At 42.5% G+C, this 19,068-nt stretch overlaps 1 protein-coding gene across 3 annotated transcripts in view; it reads left to right on the forward strand.

Annotated features, from left to right (window-relative positions):
* The first annotated feature begins 7,831 nt into the window (after positions 1 to 7,831).
* The window catches only part of PTPRO (protein tyrosine phosphatase receptor type O), a 140,646-nt gene continuing 129,409 nt past the window's right edge, over positions 7,832 to 19,068 (forward strand). For 2 of the 3 annotated variants that reach the window (XM_026790369.2, XM_014275920.3), the window contains exon 1: positions 7,832 to 8,291. In XM_026790369.2, the coding sequence (XP_026646170.2) occupies positions 8,091 to 8,291 (201 nt within the window). In that variant the 5' untranslated portion in view covers positions 7,832 to 8,090. The remainder of the gene's footprint in view (positions 8,292 to 19,068) is intronic. The other variant, XM_005481871.4, reaches the window with a different exon arrangement.

The following is a 19,068-nucleotide window of genomic DNA, read 5'->3' on the forward strand; positions in this document are numbered from 1 at the left end:
ACATTACCTCTCTCAAAGTCCCCATAATGTCATTCTGATGTTTCCTGTGCTATTGATCTACCTGCTGCTTTGTGCAGCTCTCCTGAGCTGACAGAGAATGTCAGAGCTGTCTTGTCCAAAGGCACTGGGCCACTCCAGCAGTTTCCAAGGTGCTGGGCAGGCGTTTGAGCAGCTCTGTGGATGCCTGTTTGATGTGTTCCAGGGTTTCACCCCGAGCTAATGCCAGGCTTCTACTCTGTGATATGGAAATGCCAAGGTAATTTCATGCTTTGTAAAGCTCCGTGAATTTTTTTAATTACAACAGAAACGCCATGGAAATGAAGATTGTTCTGGGTTTCATTGTGCCGTGGAGTTTTGTGTGACTCTAATTTCATAGCAATTTTGTGCATTTGGCACTTGGAGATTTGTGGGTTGTCTGGAAGCATAGGAAAGTGAACCTCATATTTGTCATGGGTTTGATAGCCTTGACTAAGCTAATGTGGGCACTCTTTTGCACACTGCTAGCAATGATAGATTTTCTATTTTTCTTTTTTTTGCCACCCCCACCTTGGAGACTGATAGCCTTCAGGCTCTGAAGTGCCTCTGAAGTACAATATTTCCCCACAATATTTCAGTAGAATTCAATGCCTCCCTGTAAGGACCACGTGGGTCAGGGCAGAAAACAGCATGTTAGCCTTTGTCAGCTCAAACTTTGGGTTCTCTTCAGAACCAAAGGGAGTTTTTCCTTGTAAAATCCTTTCTGCCTTGTAGTGAACTTGGGACATCAGATGGTTTCCTTTAGGACACAGGAGCTGAAGGTCTCAGCTTAGGGCTCAGATTTGCTAACTCCCCCTGACAGTGCAGCTACCTGTATGGCAGTACCAGTTGTGGCTTTTTCTGGGTCTGGATTCAAGGCACTTCAGACAGTAATTCATGTTCAGACTCTGGTGTTGATTATTTTTATCAGCAAAACAGTTTCACTACTGCGAGTTCAGCAGCAAGGCACAAAATGGCCAACAATCTCTTGTTACTAGGTTTTTTAAGACTAAACTATCCAATTAAGAACTGACACCTGGATTATTTTCCCTTTTAACCCAATAACTGATCCCACAGAGCTGCAATGGCGACTTTTCTGCCCAATTACAAAATGCCACTCAAACCCATGAAGAAGAAGGAAGAAGCAGCATGAAGAAGAAACTCAGGATAACACCCTGTGCCCTCCATCTTGCTTCCATCCACAACATACTAAAAACCCCAAAACCTCAATTTCTCACCAAGTGATACACCTACACTACTCTCTATAATCCATTTCACACTTTTGTGGATTCCAGTCTATCTTGAAGTCTGGGAAACTTTCTCCATGAATGAGGGTCAGAGTCAGTGCTGCCCTGGGGGTCAGGGCAGACAGAGAAATATTCCCAATGCCCTGGGTTTCCACAACCTGGCTGCCTTGCTCTGCTCTGCTGGTTCTCAACTCATTTAAGGGCTTGTTCAAGGTATCAGGGCAGGCAGAGCAAACCCCTGTCCTGGCATGTTTTCACAGCCAGCTCTTCCTCTATGGGTGGTGAAGGATCATTCCTGGAGGTGGAGGTCGTGTTAGAAGGCACAGTTGGCTGCCCAATCATATTAAATGGCTTTCCAAAAAAACAAGGCATCCTATGTCTTTACTTCAGCAAGTAAAACATGCAAATCCTATTAGTATGAGAGTGTGTTAGCTCATAATTGATGTGTTTGACATATTAGTGTGCTAATTTATGTAAACTGGGTAGTCTGTGGAAGATGATCATGGGAAAGGAAAGTGGGCTATTTTTAATTAACATTGTGCAAATAGCTGTGCAGTGGGTCTAAAAATGGAGGGGGGATTTTATGGAGATGTTCTGACACTTAAGTATCAAAAAGATTTTTTTTTTCCCCTACCTACTCTTGGCTATCTTTCAAGTGCTCTGGAATGAGCCCACATAAAATGTACAGGAAGGCAGAAATGAAAAAAAAATATCATGCATCATTGTGTCCTTTGTGTTTAACAGTCTTTTTGACCTCTGAGATTCTGAAATGCTAAAGATTGAAGTTGAATAACAAACATTTTTGCCTTAGCTGGTAAATCTACAGATTTTCTTGCTATTTCCATATAATAGGTAAAATTTTCTTAAATCCTGCCAACCCACTTTCCTTGGTGATTAGAATACCTGACTGTGCCAATAACATATTTGCTGAATCTTCTCTTTTCTCTCTCTCCTTTGAACGAAATCCACCCCCTAGGAAGTAAATTGTTAGTGAATGAAATGGGATTTTTTATGAATACATTTATGATTCCAAGCCATTTTCCCCATTCTCACATAGCTGCAGGCCCACTTTCCACACGGGGCTGCTTTTGAAACTGTTTACTCTGAGTGCCCAGTAATTGGCACAATTAATCAAACGTTGGTGACCGATTGCTTTAGTCAGCTCCTGTTGCCTGATTGATCAGCTGGGGTTTTCTGAGACTATAAAAATATATCTGAAGTGAAAAGGCTGCTTAGTGATGCCATTTGGGAAATGGCAGGGAAAAGGCAATGTTTTAAGACATCCATTTTTATATTGGGATATAGTACCCCCAAACCATGGAGAGAGAGAAAAAAATATCAGCGCAGATGCCAGGGAAGAAAAGGATGTTATCTGTGCAAAACTTCAGCTCCTGCTGTAAATTTCTGGGGAGAGAAATGTTTCCTGTAACTATGACTCAGATTTCTGTGAATCAATAGAGCCTATGAGGGTCAGAGGAAGTCAGTATATTTCAGAGGTGAAAGGTGCTAAAAGTCTCTGGCTGACTGGAGCTCAATTTTTTTTTTTTTTTAATAAAAAGTCTGGAAAGTTCTGCAGTATAAAGTACAGTGGAATTACTGAGAATTACCCCAAGAAAGATGTACCCAACTTAAGCAGAAATAAAATAACTTTTATTTTTTCACTTTTTTCAACTTATATGGCTTCAGAAGTTGCTCAAGACAGTGAGAAATTCCCAACCTGCCTCTTTCCCCAGCCTTTGGCCTGCTTAGATCACAGACAAAAATGGAGAAGCAGGTCCCATCTGGAAGGAAACACTGAGGATGCAATACAAAGTAAGAACAGTTAGAAAGTGCATTGATTTATTTTTACTTTTTTCAACCATATCTGCTGAGACTGGAGAGAGGACTATAAGAGTAAAATGGACATTTTGATAACAGATAGGGCTAGTCAAATACTTAAGAGCTTGCTAAAAAGGTAAATACATGAATATTTTTTATCTAGAATTATGTTCACAGAACTCAATCTGTTTCTCAGGCATCCTGTATCATCCAGATACACTGGGACAGATAAATGAAAGTGGAATACACTGTTTAAATGTTAAATAGTCTCATCAGCCTAGTTGGGTATATTTATTCCTTCCCTTCTGAAAAAAATAAAGATACCCACAAAAACCAACTCAGTGCTTCTCCATACCCCATTTCAGTGCTAAAGGAAAGAAACATCAGACAAAAGTCTTTCATTTGCTTATTTATGAGGAAAAGATTCAATGTCAAAACCAGATTTCTGACTGCTTTAAAAATGGAAATGACCTTTTGCAGGATAGTTCACTGCTTCTCCTGCACTGAAAGACTAATAAGTGTCTGGGAGTTGATCAGCTTGCACATCTGAAGTGTGTCAATCATCCTTGTTATGAAAAGACAGATTTTTATAAAAGCTGACAACTTGTTTGTTGGGGGGGGCACACTTTTAGAAGTCACAGGGCCTGTACTTATCAAACTGAAATCCAAGATAAATTTGCACTTGAACACTAAGTGCCAACCCATGTACATTATTCTAGCCACCCTTTGCACTTGTTTTTGTTATTGTTTTATCCACTGCTGTCATTGAAATGAAAGGACTCAGGGTGAAAATACATTTAAGAAGGAGCCACACTTTATTTTTATAAGAGCATTTGTCACTGAAAAATAACTTTGCTTCAAAAACTTCATGGACCAGGATGACTTTTACTTAGAGTGGGTTTTTTATAAACCTCCTTTCATGTCATGCTTATCCAGACTTGCTGAGGCCTGTAAATCTTCACATAAATCTGGGTTTATACTGCAACTAGGAATAAATGCTAATTTACAGCTTTTTTTCCTTAGGCCAGGCAAAGTTGGTAGATCTGACAGAATGTTGCTTTGGGGTTTTTCAGGGATAAGGGAAGAATTTACCATAAACCTTAAATCAAGTCCTCATAAGCTACCAGCAGGAACATTTATAGAAACATTTGAAACCATGAAACTTTTGATTTCTGTTTTTCTCTGGTAATCTAGGGTGGTGTATGGTAACTCACACTGGTTTAATTAGGATGATACCTTGACTAAATAGCTGATTAAAACAAATACCAGTGTTTTAATTCATCAGTTACTATGCACTGTAACTAACACAACCTTGAAGGGGGTGATGAGCTACCTGAAAAGTTGTTGAAATTGTGTTTGATGTGGAGTCCTCCTTGGAGGTGCTGCTCTCAAAAGGCAAGAGGATTTTCTTTAAACCATTTTTGTCCTCTAGGGCTGTGTGCTAATAATGCCTTGAAATACTTTATCGTATTCTGATTGCACATCAGAATAAATAATAAATAATTATCATAATCAGGAAAAATAATTCCTGCCCAGCTTTTATAGTAAATCTGGTGAGTAGAGACAGGAACTTGTATGAAAGCAGCACATTGTGCACCTCTCTGTCAGGCTCAAAGTTCTCTGCTTCACTGTGGTTCTGCCAGTTGCATTCAGAGAGAGCCAAAGTCCCTTAAGCCTTCTCTGACAGGTGTCACATTCACATTTTCTGAAAAAATTCCTTTGCCCAGGATTTTTCTTCTGGGAAGCTGAGAAGCCTCAGAGAAAAATGAAAACAATTGTTATCTCATTTGCTTCTCCTCTGTTTTGCTCATGTGGAATGTGTTTGGACATTGTTTACCACGGGTGACTGTTACATTGTTTTTTGCTGTGGGTTGTTTTGATTTATTGGCCAGTCAGGGTCATGCTGTGTATTCCGTATTCTTTAGTATAGTTCAGTATGGCATTCTTTAATATAATGTAGTATCATAAAATAATAAATTAGCATTTCTGAGAACATGGAGTCAGATTCATCATTCCTTCCTACATCTGAGGGCAACCCAAATACAATAGACAGGTGTCCACTGCAGCCCAGAGTTTGTTAGAGACCAAGGGAAAATTAGGATATCTTCCAAGTAGAACAGAAGGAAAAATGAGAGATGTTCGTAATGCAACGAGGTCTTGCAATGAATCCAATGGAGGAGTTGGCCTTCCATGATCCTTGTGGGTCCTTCCAACTCAGGATGGTCTGCAATGCCCCCAAATGACCTTTGATGGGCTCTGGGTAAAGGTGGCAGAGCTCCACAAGTGTCAGTTTTGTGTGAGTGAAGGAGAGTTTTACATGGAGTGAGGGACTCTGTGGCCAGCGAGCTGCTCTGTGTTACAGGAGCTCCACAAGAGCAGAGGTCAGGGCTTTCACTGGCTCCTTGCACAGGGCTGCCTTAGTCATTGGGAATGTGTTCCACCTTCTGCTCTGACAAGAAGAGTTTTTTCAGAAAAAGCTATGTTTGATGCCAGAACAAATGTTCCCCATTTTCCCTGATTTTTGTTTTTAAATTTTTTCTCAAATGCTTTTGTGTTTTTCACCCAAATAAGTGAAATTCCAACTTGTGAGGTATCCTGCTGAACACTTCCTTTCCCCCTGGGCCCATGCAGAGGGTTATGGAACATCAGTATCTTTTTCTAACTGACCACTCACAAATTACCGTTTCTTCTTCCATGAGTTCAATAAAAGTTATCTAATTTTCTCTATTTTTAAAACTTTGCAGGTGTATTAATAGACTGGCTGTTTTTATTGTTTAGACTCTAGAAACAAATAAGGGTGATTCTGCTTTCATAGATCCTCATCTATTTTCCCTCAGCTCTGTATTTTTTTCTGAAGGATTAGGTTCTATTCAGAAACTGGAATCTTCTACAGCGCTGGCCCTTTTTGAAAAAGTTGAATAATGCTATACCCCCATACCTTAAAGAGGATGCAATACTTGAATTCTCCTGGCTGCATTTTCCTCAGCTTCAACAGCCAGATCAGAAAACTTTGTTATCTTGGTACTTTATTGAAGGTTTCATTGCAGAAATGTTTCTCACTTCTTTCAGCTATTGTTCACTCTCTTTGATTCCAGTAGTGTTGTCCTGAGGCTAAAATGCTACTAGAATTTTGTACTTCTTTTTTCCTTTTAAATACCTTTGATCTTTAGCCTTGCTTATGCCATCATCATTTTAATGTCTAAATGTTTATAAACTAGTGGAATACTGGAGAAGAAAGAAGCATAAAATACAGTCCTAAGGACAAAAATCATTTAAGTCCTATTTACTTAATAAACCAGAGGTTCCCAGCCTAAAGTTCTACCTACAGCTTTCAAATACTGGCAAAATTTTAATTTCCTAAGTAAATTCACATCTTTTTGTTTCAGATAACCTCTCTTCATCCTAAACCTGAATAGTGAAGGAAATTTAGCTATGGTTAACCCCTTGCATACCAATTTCAGATAAGCTTCAAGCACTAACAGAGTACCCAAGAGAAGTCTGTGTCCTTCACTGGTAGCATTGAATGTGTCTCTAATGTCCCCAGCTTCTTATAAATGAACATTTGGGTAGCATTTGCCTTTTGGATTTCTAAATTTAGGCTTTGTGCCAATATCTACATGGGGCCTGAATCCCTCCTTTACTTTCTGGATTAATCCCCATCATGTGTGGCAAATCTTTGCTCAAGGGCCCATTTCAGTACAAAATAAGCACATCTCTCTCTGGCTTTGGCCACTTTGAAATCAAGCTTTTGTTGACTGAGTGTCCAAATTATAAGGAAATCAAAAATATGCCATATATAAGCTGGGCAGGGCTCAGAAACACAGATTCATTATTGTCCAATTTAGCAGTGCTGGTAGAAAACAGCTTTGTAATTGTTTGGTTTAAAGAACATTCCCACGAGAATGTGATGGAGTTCATCATGCCTAAATGATTTAGAAATTCTGAAAACCATCCCAGAATCTACTTTTAGCCACTACTTTATTTTTTGAAGGAAGGGTGAGGTGGTGGCCTCTAAGTAAGGGCACTACACCTAGACCCAAAGTTCTTCTGTAGTTTAACATCACAGACACAGCTCTTTATTACACTGGCAACCTTATTTTGTTTGAATTTATCTTTGTTACAGCTCTGGTAGTGCTACCAAGGATGCATCCTGATTTGTACCAGTGTGAGTGAGAGCGTGGTCTGTGACAAACCAGGTTCTGAGGTAGTTTCTCATTTTGGAAAGACTGTTTTCATCAGGGTGGTCGAATAGGGAAGGTGTTTGAGTACTTTGGGATTTTGTTTGGGTTCTTCAAAGTGGTTTTGATTTTTTCTGGGGACATCATCAAGACTCTTGCTGAGGCGTTTGGAGATGGCCCGGCAGGATCGCTGGGTGGGATATGGGGGGCAGACACGACAGGGGAGGTGCCCTGAGTTCTCTCTCAGTGCACCCCTGGGCCTGAGTATTTCGTGGGACAGAATGAACTCTCCATCCCTTGCAGGTTGAACATTTGAAGAGCTGTCCAGGCGAGCACAGCCACAGGGATGTTCTGCGTTGGGTACCAGCTCTGGCCGCTCCTTTCCCTGCCCCTCAAGATACCCTCGGATGCTGGGGACATTTCTGTTCCCCGATCTCGGCGGGGCAGGAAAAAAGACATCGAGGAAGGGATGTGAGGATGCCTTTTGCCCGCCGGGGAGCAGCTGCTGGGGGCGAGGGGGGCCGCGGGCAGAGCAGGGCGGTGCGGGGCCGAGGGCGGCTCCCATCTCCATCATCTCCATCCTCTCCCATCATCTCCATCACCTCCCATCCCTCGCCTTCCGCCGGGGGCTGCAGGAGCCGGCGCTCCCGGAGCCGGCGAGCGGCGCGATCGCCCAAACTCCTGGGAGGAGAGACGCCACCCGCCGTCGCCTCCTCTTCCTTCTCCTCCTCCTCCTCCCGTCCCCTCCCCGCCGCAAACCCCAAATAAAAGGGGCGGGGGGCGGCAGGATGCGCCGCTCGGAGGGGAGGTCGGCGCCGCCGCCGGCCGCCTGATGCTGCCGCAATTCGCCATTGCCGGGCACGGCTCGGAGCCGAGCGCGGGCGGGCCGGGGGCAGAGCCGGCGCTCCCGGGGGCGCCGCAGCTGCAGCCCCCGCCGCCCGGCCGCCCCCGCAGCTCCCCCATGCCCGAGCGCCGCCGGAGGGGGGCCCCGGGGGCCCGCTCCTGTCTGCTCTGGCTCTTTGTGCTGCTCAAGGTGAGTGCCGGGGAAGGGGAGGGGAGCGGTGCGCGGCTGGAGCATCCTCCGCGCCGCCTTTGTGTGTGTGCCTGCCCTGCCCGCTGCGCGCCGTGCCCGCTTTGTGTGCGCGGGGATGCCCCGGGCTGGGATGCGCTCCCTCCCTCCGTCTCCCACATCCCCACATTCCCCCGAGGGATCGGGCTGGCTCTGAGCCCCGTGCCCTGCCCGCTCCGGGTTTGGGTGGTTTTGGGGAGCGCTGTCCTTCAGCACCGCTCCCATCCAGCGCTCGCACCTTTCCCCACCCCGACACACTCCGCTGATGAGGATGCTGCTAACAAAGGCGCTGGATCGTGCCGGGTTTGTGTGGCACAGCTGAGCCGTTCTTTTTGTGTTTCCAGCTCAGCCTGTCTTCTCGGCAGATTAATTTTTCAAAGTTCCGCCTCGTGCCGCGAGCTCGGGTTTTCACACGGTGTTTTTCATCTCTGCGCTTCAGCTCGTTTCATGGGTTCTTAAGTGTATTTTGTATGCCTCGTGTAACTTCTGAAAGAAAATGTATGTGCTGCCCAGGTGAATACTGCAAATGTCATTGCCCTGAAGAGCAGAGCTCAGCACTGCTGAAAACTTTGTTGTATATTTGTCAGTCACTGTTAAGCAGAGCTCTGCAACTAAGGACCTGACCTTTCGGAGCCTTATAAATGTAAATGTTCTGTGGAAATCATCAGGGCTCCCTGTGTGAATAAGAGTTTACAGGATCAGGTCCTGGAACAGCAGTGGTGTCGCTTCTAAAATTGACATTGCATTGACAGAACTATTTAAAGGGAAGCTTTCGCAGCATCTGTTCACATATAGTAGTCAACTGTCAGCTGTCTCATTTTCATAACTGCTGAAACATACATTTATGCAAGATAAAATGCTAATATATAGACAAAATGTTGTTCCATGGAATGTGGTAGTTTAAAAAAAAGAAAATAAAAAGGACAGTAAGTCCGTGGATGTTATGGCCCAGTAGAAAGATGAGGTTTCTAGTTTTTTCATGAACACAGAAGTGCACACAGTTTTAAGTAGCTGTTTTATCCCACAATTTGAGAATGTACATTACTCTATGTTTTAGCTTTTTTGAAAAAATTAAGGTGTTTATGTGCTGTATTTTGTTGGTTTTTTTTTAAACTAGTGTTGCTGTGGTAAAGCGAGACAGAAAATAGGTAGTTTAAATCTGTATGAAATGAATAATAAATCTGAAGTAGTTGGGTAATGTTTGAAGGTAGCCAAGGGACTAGGTTTTCATTCTGTTGGAAAATAACCATCATTTCTCAGCTGAATAAACCTGGGACTGGCAGGACAAAGAAAGCTGATGAGCATTAGCAGAATTTTGTAGAGTAAGAGAAGGTAAAGCTGCAGCTTCAGATAGAGGTGCATCTGTATCTCCCTGTGTGACTGGATTATGACTTTGGTTGGATGGCAAACCCACTGTAATTAGTTATCTTTGTATGGGTATTGAACACTACAATTAAAGAAGTGAGACTTGAGGAGTTAGTCAAAGTAAATCTGGTTACAGGAGAGAAGTTGGGGAAGCAAGAACAGTGCTTGTTTCAAATCACCACAATAGGACCATTTTCCCGAGCCTGAAATTCACTGAATATTCTTCAAGATATGTGTAATTTTTTTCAGTGACAAATAATTGAAAAGATCCCATTTCAAAACAAGGCTTTTCTCCAGTTTAGCTCTGTTTAGTTCTACCAACCTGTTGAAGCAATGCTGAGATTAAGCAGACTTGATTTATTAAATTGGTGCTTCACCTGGAAGTTAATCTCGTTGAGAAAGCAGTGGCATTGAACTGATGAATCTGAAGACAGGCAAAACTGATGTCTGTGTGCTTGCTGCTTCAGTGCTAGCAGCCCAAATGTCACTTGCTAAGCTGAATCTGCTTGATGTGGCCTTGATGCTCATCTGGCAATTTGTAAAATCATCAGCAGACTTTGCAAAGTGATAAAGCTGCTCAGAGCACATTTTCTCCTCTCTTCTCTTGTCTTCCAATTGTCATTATTTCATGGTGTGAAGTAATAGTGCCAGCTTATTCCAACTCCTGATGCTCTCTGTGGCTGCTGAAGGGTCAGTGACATGGGACATTCCTCCAAGTGCCAGATATGGTTGCCCATGGGCTAGTAAGGTGTGGTTCCTTCTTTCACAGTGTGATGTGCATGTTTTCTGTGCCCCAGGGTAGGAGCACAGTATTATTTCTGGAAATACAGCAATGTGATCTTGAACCTTTACCATTCTTCTTCTTTATCAGTTTTTTTTATCTGGTGGCTAATTTAGAAATTGGCAGGAGAAAGGCATTGTATGTGAGCTCAGCCACCAGGGTGGATTCACAGCACTTGTGAGAGGAGCAGGGCTGTAGGTTTTGATTCAGAGAAGACTCCAACCATGCTGCTGTAGCAATCTCTTAAAATATTGCCATTTTTGCAGTGGGTCTGTGTTCTCTGTTAGTTTGTTTCAGTCAGAGTGGCTGGAAGGCAGAGTCTTCAGCAGCTCGCTGTGTAATCATCTCATTTTGGCGTGGCAAAGGCAGGGCTGAGCACAGCCCAAAGGAAAAGCTGTACTTCAGCTAAATAAATAAGAACAAAAAGTAGACACATTCCCTCATTCCAGTGACTGATGTTATGTTTCCCATCTTTTCTAACTGCAACCCAGCTGCCTTCCCTTAGTCATGGCTGCACTGAGCTCTGGCCAGCTCAGGTTCTGCTCTGGATGATGTCCCTGATGTGTCAGGTGTCCCATGCTGCTGGTGGCTTGCACCTGGGGGCTTTAAGGTTGATTTGTGGAATTATTTCTGGGGGAGAAGGTAAAGCTTAATTAGAAGACAAAAACACCTTGAGCAAGCCAGACCTGGTGCTGGGACATCGTTTGCAATCTCATCCACCTCCAAGATGTTCTGAGCAAGGCTCTCAGCAGGAATCTGGTTGTCACAGTCCAGGCTAAATAGGAGTGATGACACTCTTCAGGAAAATTTTCTATAGGTAAAATAATGCATCTCTTATTTCCAGGAGACTGAGGTCTTTGAATATCAGTCTTATATATGCTCTTCATTTAAATTAGCAACACCCTCTTTCTTCTCTTAGCAAGGACAGCTTTTTGTGTCTAGCAGGGCAGAATTTTTTCCAATAGTGAATCAGCTTTTGTAGTTTGGCATCATAGTGAGCTCTCAGCTCAGGTTTACATGGACCAAGACATTCAGAGACTGAGGCTCTGTAAGACTTTACTCAACCTTACCCAGCAAAGGAAATCTGTTTCTACAGCTGTAATTTTCAGGAATAGCTACATCTTCAGTTAATAATCTGAAGCAAAAGCCTTACCATTAGGGTGCTGCCTTTTCCTGCAGGAAAAACCTTTTTAAGAGAGAGGCTGATTTCACAGCTGAGAGCCCCAGTGTGTCACTGCTGTTTTCTCCTGCTGGGAAAAGCAATGAATGAATAATTTGAATTTTGTTACGGAGTCCTTTTGGCAACTCTTCTCTCTCCAAGAGATGGCGGCTGAAGCTCTTGTTGAGACAAGTTTTGTCTTCTTTCCTCATGGTTGTGTTCTACTAATGTCAAAATAAAATAAAGAAAGACCCAAACCTACCTTGCCAGCTTTTTTTTTGTGGGCAAAACAAATGCAAGGCTTCCTCATGATGGCTTCAGGCCCAGAGGTAAAAGTCTTTTCTTACCACTACTCTTAGAATGTATGGGAGGAAAAATCATCTTCCCAGGAAAAGCAAGAACTTTTATTTTTAAAAAAGCTAATTATGAATAGTCACCCTCAGCTCAAAATTTTCTTCTACAAGTCAGGTTCTCTCTCATTGCTTCATTTTCATGGATAATATCTGGATCAGGGTGGTTCTGGAGGGCAAAGCCAAAGGAGAGGCTGCTTGTGCCAAGTCATGTTTACGGAACTGCAGCAGGCGCTCGCAAACCCTCTCTGCCAGTGAAATCAGAGTCTGCCATTACCCTCTGGCAGATTTCCTCGTGATGAAACGACTGTGGAGCGTTGAGAAAAGATCCTTCATGCCTGCAGGAGTTATGAGCCACAGGCTGAGGTTGCACAGGGTCAGTAAGGCAATTTCTGGGTTGGATCACCTGGGTCAGGAGCTGCACTCAAGGGTGATCCCTCATCCAGGCTGGGATGGGCTGGGATGGATGCAGACTCTTACCTGTGCAGATCCTGTGGCAATTCATTAAAGGGCTCTGGGGCAGTGCTGGCTGAACCTGAGAATCCCACTAATCTCTGCATTTCTGCTGTCACCACACAGAGCAATCCAGGCAGATCATGAAATGACCTTACAGAGCTTCAGAATGAATGCTAAACTGAACAGAGCCTTGTGTAAATCCAGCTTGAGACTTATTTTACCAGACAGTCTCAGCTCTAGGGAAGGGAGCGTTTTTTTTTTTTTACTTAGGCATATGAGTCAAGACAATAAATGTCAAAAAATAAACCTTTGAAAACAGGTCTATTTGCTGAAGAACTTAAAAGACTCATAGCTAACATTGATTCTACGTGTTCTTTTAAATTATTTGCCTTTTTCATTGGAGAAGTAGACATTGTCATCCTGAGCACTCTTACCTTCTATTAATTTCTTCTTCTAGTAAATTAGTGATTCCATTTTTGTTACTCAAGGTTTTAAAAATTCTATTCTTTATATAAAACTGAGTTGGTTACAACGTGAAGAAGAAAAAAAACTGTAATAAATATTAAAAATATTCTGAAATTAAAATCTTTACACTGACTTGAGTACCTATGAGTGCACTAACAGAAATTAAGAGATTGGTTTATTAAATGTTTTGCACATAAAATTGTAACTTCCCTTTTTTTTTCTTATTAAATTTCTATCAGTGTAGATAGAGTTTAAAAGGGGAAAATCTTTGAGACAAATGTGGCAACATATGCTAGCTGCCACATATGGAGTGTAACAGATGAGCAGAGAATGGGAAATACTGGGAACAGAAAGGTTACCTTGCTTTTCTCAGCACTCTGCAATCTCACATGAATGGCAGCCAGTGAAGGGAGCAACTCCTAGGGAAGGAGTTTGCCATCTTTGCAAACAAAGCAAGCCAGACATGATGCATTCCATTTCTGGAACCCCCTCATTCCTGTGCTGGGAAATTGCAGTGGCTTTTAAAGGGAGTTCCAGAAATAAGATGATATGCGTGGTGTCTGGCCTGCCAGAAAGAAAACACTTTGCATCAGGGCTGTGCTGGGATGAGTGTGGCAAGCTCTGCAGTTTCCCCTCTTGATGAATGCAGGTATTTAGGGAAAAGATGCTTTACAGTAAGCGTGGGTGATGGAAGAGTTGGTGTCACAGCTGACAGCAACAGGGAGGAGAGTTAGCAGGAAAAGGTATAGGCTTTAAGTATGCTGGGTCTTGAGGTGGTAGCATGGACATGAGAAGAGAATGTGTGGGATATTTGGACAGAAAACATAACATTGACAAAATGTGAGCATGGTATTTAAGCACAGTCATTGAGCACTTCAGAGGAGCTGAACAGAGATAATGGAAGTAAACAACTCTGCGCTATTATTCTATGTCAGTCAGAGATTTAACATGAGGTAGCTGTTTGGTAGATGTGAACCTCTTGGGGGATAAAAATCCTAAATTCCTTTCTAAGTTCTCTGTAAAAACAGATAAGGTTGCCTGTCAATCTACACGGTTGTGATTTTGAAGTGATTTGGCCTCAGCACTTTTCTCTGTTGTTGAGACAAGGGCCTTCTTGTCTTGTCAGAAGGGTTTGAACACCTGCAGCTCCTTGGTGTGCTACAAACCTGCAGGTCCTCAGCTTAGCTGAGCTGATTTCCAGCTGTATCACATCAAGGCCAAGTCTTTGGGGTAAAGGAGGTAGGTCCCAGTCATTAATTTGTCAATCTGATCAGCAGCTCCTTCAAGTTTAAGGGTTTTCAATAATTTCCTTGTCTCATCCCCTAGAATCATCCATGGAGGGGCTGTTCTTCAATGCTGGGAGGAGCCCCCACAGCAGGCAGGCAGTTCCAATTGTCTCATTCCCTTTGTGCAATTTGCTTTCTGTCTTTTATCTGCAGCACAGCTATTCTGGATCATTTCCTATCTGTTCATATGGAAGTCATTTGAACATGGGAAATCTTCACTCCTCACTGATCTATTAAATGGGAAGGAATGGCTTCATTCCACTTACAAACATTGAAGAAATGTTAAATTTGAGCAGGGGAAAAAAAAAGCCAAAAAACACTCGAAAAACCCACACACACCCAAAACCCCAACATCTCCTACATGTGGTGAAGAACAGTAGAAAGAATTGGGGAGAAAAAGAAAAAAACACATGGAAAGAATGCTAATTAGTGTTTTCCTAAAGCACTGCAAGGCAGATTTAAGGAAAAAAATTATCATTTTCCCAAAGCAATGAAATGAATTTATTTATTATTTGCTTAGCACTGCTGTGCCTAGCTTTGTTCTGTATGCAAAATACCTGCAGAGTCTGCCTGGAGTCTGCAAGATAGACACATCAAAATAAGGATGCTCTAGATAACTTAGAAATTATTATCATATATGCCAGTGCTGGTATTCTCCAAGGGCTGGTATACCTTCCAAACAGAAGTCACAATTGCTTCCCCGAGGAGCTGAGCAGAGGGGTTTTGGTTGTTGTTGTTGTTGTTTGTTACTTGTTCTTTTTTTAAATTCAGTATTGATTTCTACAGGATGTTGTTCTTCAGAGCTTCTGGTAGTTTACATCAGTTTAAAACATCAAAAATAATTAATAATCAATGTGGCTTTAATCCCTTCAAAGAGAGCCCATTAACCTACAAAAAAGGGTCTGGCTCACAATAGTTTCATGAAAGTGACTGTAAGCAGGGCAAGAGATGAAAGAGAGAAACATCACTCAGATGTTTTCCTTTTTCAAAGAGAACTTGTATTTGAAACAGAGAACATAGCTAATATTTTATTGTAGTCAACTTACTGTAAATTGGGAGCTTTGGGGTTTTTTAAAATAATTTTCTTTCTCTAACTCGCCTGCCTAATCTTGTACTGGTATTTTCTTGAGTCATCAGTGTCTGCTTCTGAGGAAAAGATGATGATGTCACAAAATCAATATCAGAGGATCCTATACTGTAATTCCTTTTCAGTGAAGTCCATTAAATCAATGCCTCTCCTTCTGTGAGTAATGACTGTAGAATGAAGCCCTCTAATTTCACTGTGTGAAGGAATAAGCAGATGGGATGGGATTTTGCATAATTAGCTTGCAGTTATTAAATACAACAAGAAAAGTTATGATGTTTTCTGAAAGTGAATACATACATACTGAAATGAACACATAGTGAATATCTAAGTGCATTTCAAAATGATCTCTAGTATAAAATTACTTCTCAGTTGCATTGCAAAATAATATGTTAAAAAAGCTAAAAAGGCTTTTTTATTTTCAAGCCTTTTGAAAACTTACTCAGGACTCTGTGGGCTATGAAGCCCCATCAGATTTCCTTCAGCAGCACTGGGGGAAATCATGAAAACTCCAGAATGATGTCACCAGCATTTCACTGGAATTGGGGCACTCTGGGAACAGGGACAGGGACTTTGCCACCTCACCTGTTGTTTATGTGCAGCATCAGTGTCTGTTAGCTGGAACCAGAACTGACGGGTTTCCTCTAACTCTGAGCAGCCATCAGAGACTCTACTGTGCTGCTGGGAACGGCTCCAAAGCCCGAGTGAAGTCAATGGATGTTTTTATGCTGCTTTAAATGGGCTTTGGAGCGGGCTGCAGTCCCAGCCAGGGGGTGATGTGGCTCTGACACTCAGCACAGAGTGTGGTGGCCCTGGGCCCGCTGCAGTGCCAGCAGCACAAACAGGATGGGTGTGATTTTTAAAATCTGAGACTCTGATAGCTTAAAGAGACTCCCCATCAGATCAGTCTTGAGCAACCTCCTTGTTGTGTTGGCAGGAGGTGGGGTGTTGTAATCCACGGCTGGAACCAATGTACGAATTTACTAATTCTGCTCTGGGGCGCTTTTCTGCAGACAGAGCCATCAGTCTCTGTGGAGGGATAGAATGTAAGAGAATAGTGCAGAAGGTAATCTCACACCTGAGGGGTTGCAGCTGTGCCAATCGCCAAAGATTAGGAACAGCCCTGCCTTTAATAGGCCACAGCTGTGTCCAATAAGGAGATGAGTGCTACAAAAGAGAGGGTGAGCTGGGTGAGGAGAGGGATGGAGTTTGTTGGCTGTGTTGTGAAGGAGTCAGTGCTGAGAGGAGATGCCCCTGAGAAAACACCAACAAGGTATGGGACCTTTTGAAATATGATGGCAATAAATCTTTTTCTCTGCTTGCTTCTTCCTCTGCTCAAATAAGAGCTCACATTTTAAGGATATTTCAAGCTACAGTTCCAGTTGCTGGCATTGCAGCATTAGCACAGATATATGGATGTATGGAAACCAAATTCTGCATTAGTATCAGATACTTTATCTGGATCTGAAAAATCTGGCTGGTCCCTGCTTCTTTAATCATGATACCAAAACCCAGTGACCATCCGAGGCCTTTGAGTTTCAGGGGATAAACTCTCATCCTGCTCAGCTCAGGTGCAATCAGAACACAGCTATTATTTCCTAGACCCTTCCACTTACACCTTTGCAGCTAACTAGAGACCAGCAGACTGGCACAGGTGTGATAAAACTGATGGAAATAACAGTTCAAAATATGCTTATTTCAAATGAATGAATGAACCAAAATTTGATAATTAAAGATTGGCACTTGGAATAAATCTTTTCTAATGGGCTAGAGCACAGCCAGTGATTCCAAGTTGCATATTTAGTAGGACAGCTTGGAGGAACTCATGGGGAGCTCAAACCCTTTGAATTCTTTCCATGAAGAAAAGTGAATGTGTTCTTAGATGTTCATGCAGAGTAATTGTAGAGATTAACTGAGCACTGTCTGTTTCTCTGTAGAACTTTAAGTTTAGAGGGCTGCATTGTCAAAAGGAATTGACAACAACAGTAAATAAATAAAGAGTTTTGGCCCTTTGACTGTAGTGCTTCACAACAGCTTTAAGTGGGATCTCTATCCTTATTTACTTAATATTGTAAATATTCTTCTAAAATATGATTATTTAGGTTTTGGTGGTTTAAAAAAAATATTTAGTCATCAATGAACTGAACTTTGCAGGGCAGTTTTAGCAAAGTATTGTGGCAACCGAATGCCACACATTGTGGCACTGTCACCCTTACTGGTGGGATGGGGAAGAGAATCAGAAAAAAAGTGTGGGTTGTGATAAGAAAAGTTGATATATGGGCATTGAGCTCTGTGCATTGAGTCACATCCTAACTGTCAGACACCAGCTTTTCCTGGTGGGCATTGCTGCACAAGGTGATGGACAGCTCAAATCAGGATGTCAGTAGGTGTCCAGGTGGAGGAAACAAATTCTGGAATGTGTGTTGTATGAGTGTTCAGCCTGGAGCAGAGCCACAGTGCCTTCCCAGGAGGATGGTGTGACTGGAATAGTTGCAGGTGACATTATTTCAAGCACAAATAAAACATGTTCATGGATATGATGAGGTTAGGAGATAAAATGGAAAAGAAGCAGGAGCATCTTGGAATGTGCCAGAGCATAGCTAGCCAGCTTTTTCTATTCCAGTTATGCGCAAGGTTATTTTTGCATCCCTTCTGCATTTGGTAGCTAATCTTTAATGAAGACGTGACCTGTTTGGAGATTGGCTTTTAGTAATGATACCTTGTAATGGTTGCATGGGATCAGCTGCTTGTTGTCAATATGTGCTGTGAGTAAAAGCCATCTACTGATCAGAGCATTTCTATTTTCTACCTGAAACTTTTTAATTTCTTCCTCCCCTCCCTGGAGGGAGGGATTTATTTCCATTATGAGCACTGGTTATGTGATTGAAGCATATGAGAGCTACTGGACTGTCACAGGATACAGGATATCCAGAAAACCACCGATTTTTGAGGGAAAACCCCCAAGACTTGCAAAGGAAAAACCCCAGAATTTTTAGGGAAAACCCCCAATTTTTTTAGGGGAAAAGCCCAGAATTTTATTTGGAGGGCAAAATCCCAAGATCTGAAAGTGAAAACCCCAGGATTTTGAGGGTAAAAGCCCAGGATTTTAAAGGGAAAACTCCCAAGACTTTGAGATAAAACCACCAAAATTTTAAAGGGAAAACCCCAAGATTTTGATGTAAAAAACCCCAAGATTTTTAGGGGAATACCCCACTATTTGTTTATCCTTCCAGCTGGCTTTAAGCTGGTATTTCTCACTCCATGGCATAGCTGGAAGGGTGTAGAGGGGAGATGCAGCATGTGGGGAAAGGGGGAGGCAAGAGCTTGCAGGCGGGGTGTTGAGAAAGCAGACTTTTCAGGATTGTCCCCTGGTTGTCATCAAAAAAAGCAAAGAATGTGGTGGGAGGAGGGGCTGTGTGCATCTCAGAGGGTCAGGGACACGTGGAACAGTTTAGGGCTGTGCAGTGACTGAGGCTGGAAGGGATGTCTGGAGAGCATCTGCTCTGAGCTCAGGGCTGTGTCCTGATCACTTCTGAGCATCTGTAGGATGGAGATGCCACCACATCTCTGTACAGCTTCCTAAGAGCCTGCAGGAGAGCAATGACAGCCAATTAAAGATCATGAACTGGGACACAGAACTGTATGAAATTTTTATTAACCTGACTGCTCTGTTTTGCAAGTTCACTTTAAAATAATTTGGGTTACCTTCCTTTGTAGAATTTCAATCTCTGGGTGACACTCAAGTTTTATGCTGAACTCTGCTTGTTTTCCTGCATTTATCAGTGCCTTGAAGCT

The sequence above is a fragment of the Zonotrichia albicollis genome, chromosome 4 (assembly GCF_047830755.1).
Source record: "Zonotrichia albicollis isolate bZonAlb1 chromosome 4, bZonAlb1.hap1, whole genome shotgun sequence".
Classification (NCBI taxonomy): domain Eukaryota; kingdom Metazoa; phylum Chordata; class Aves; order Passeriformes; family Passerellidae; genus Zonotrichia; species Zonotrichia albicollis.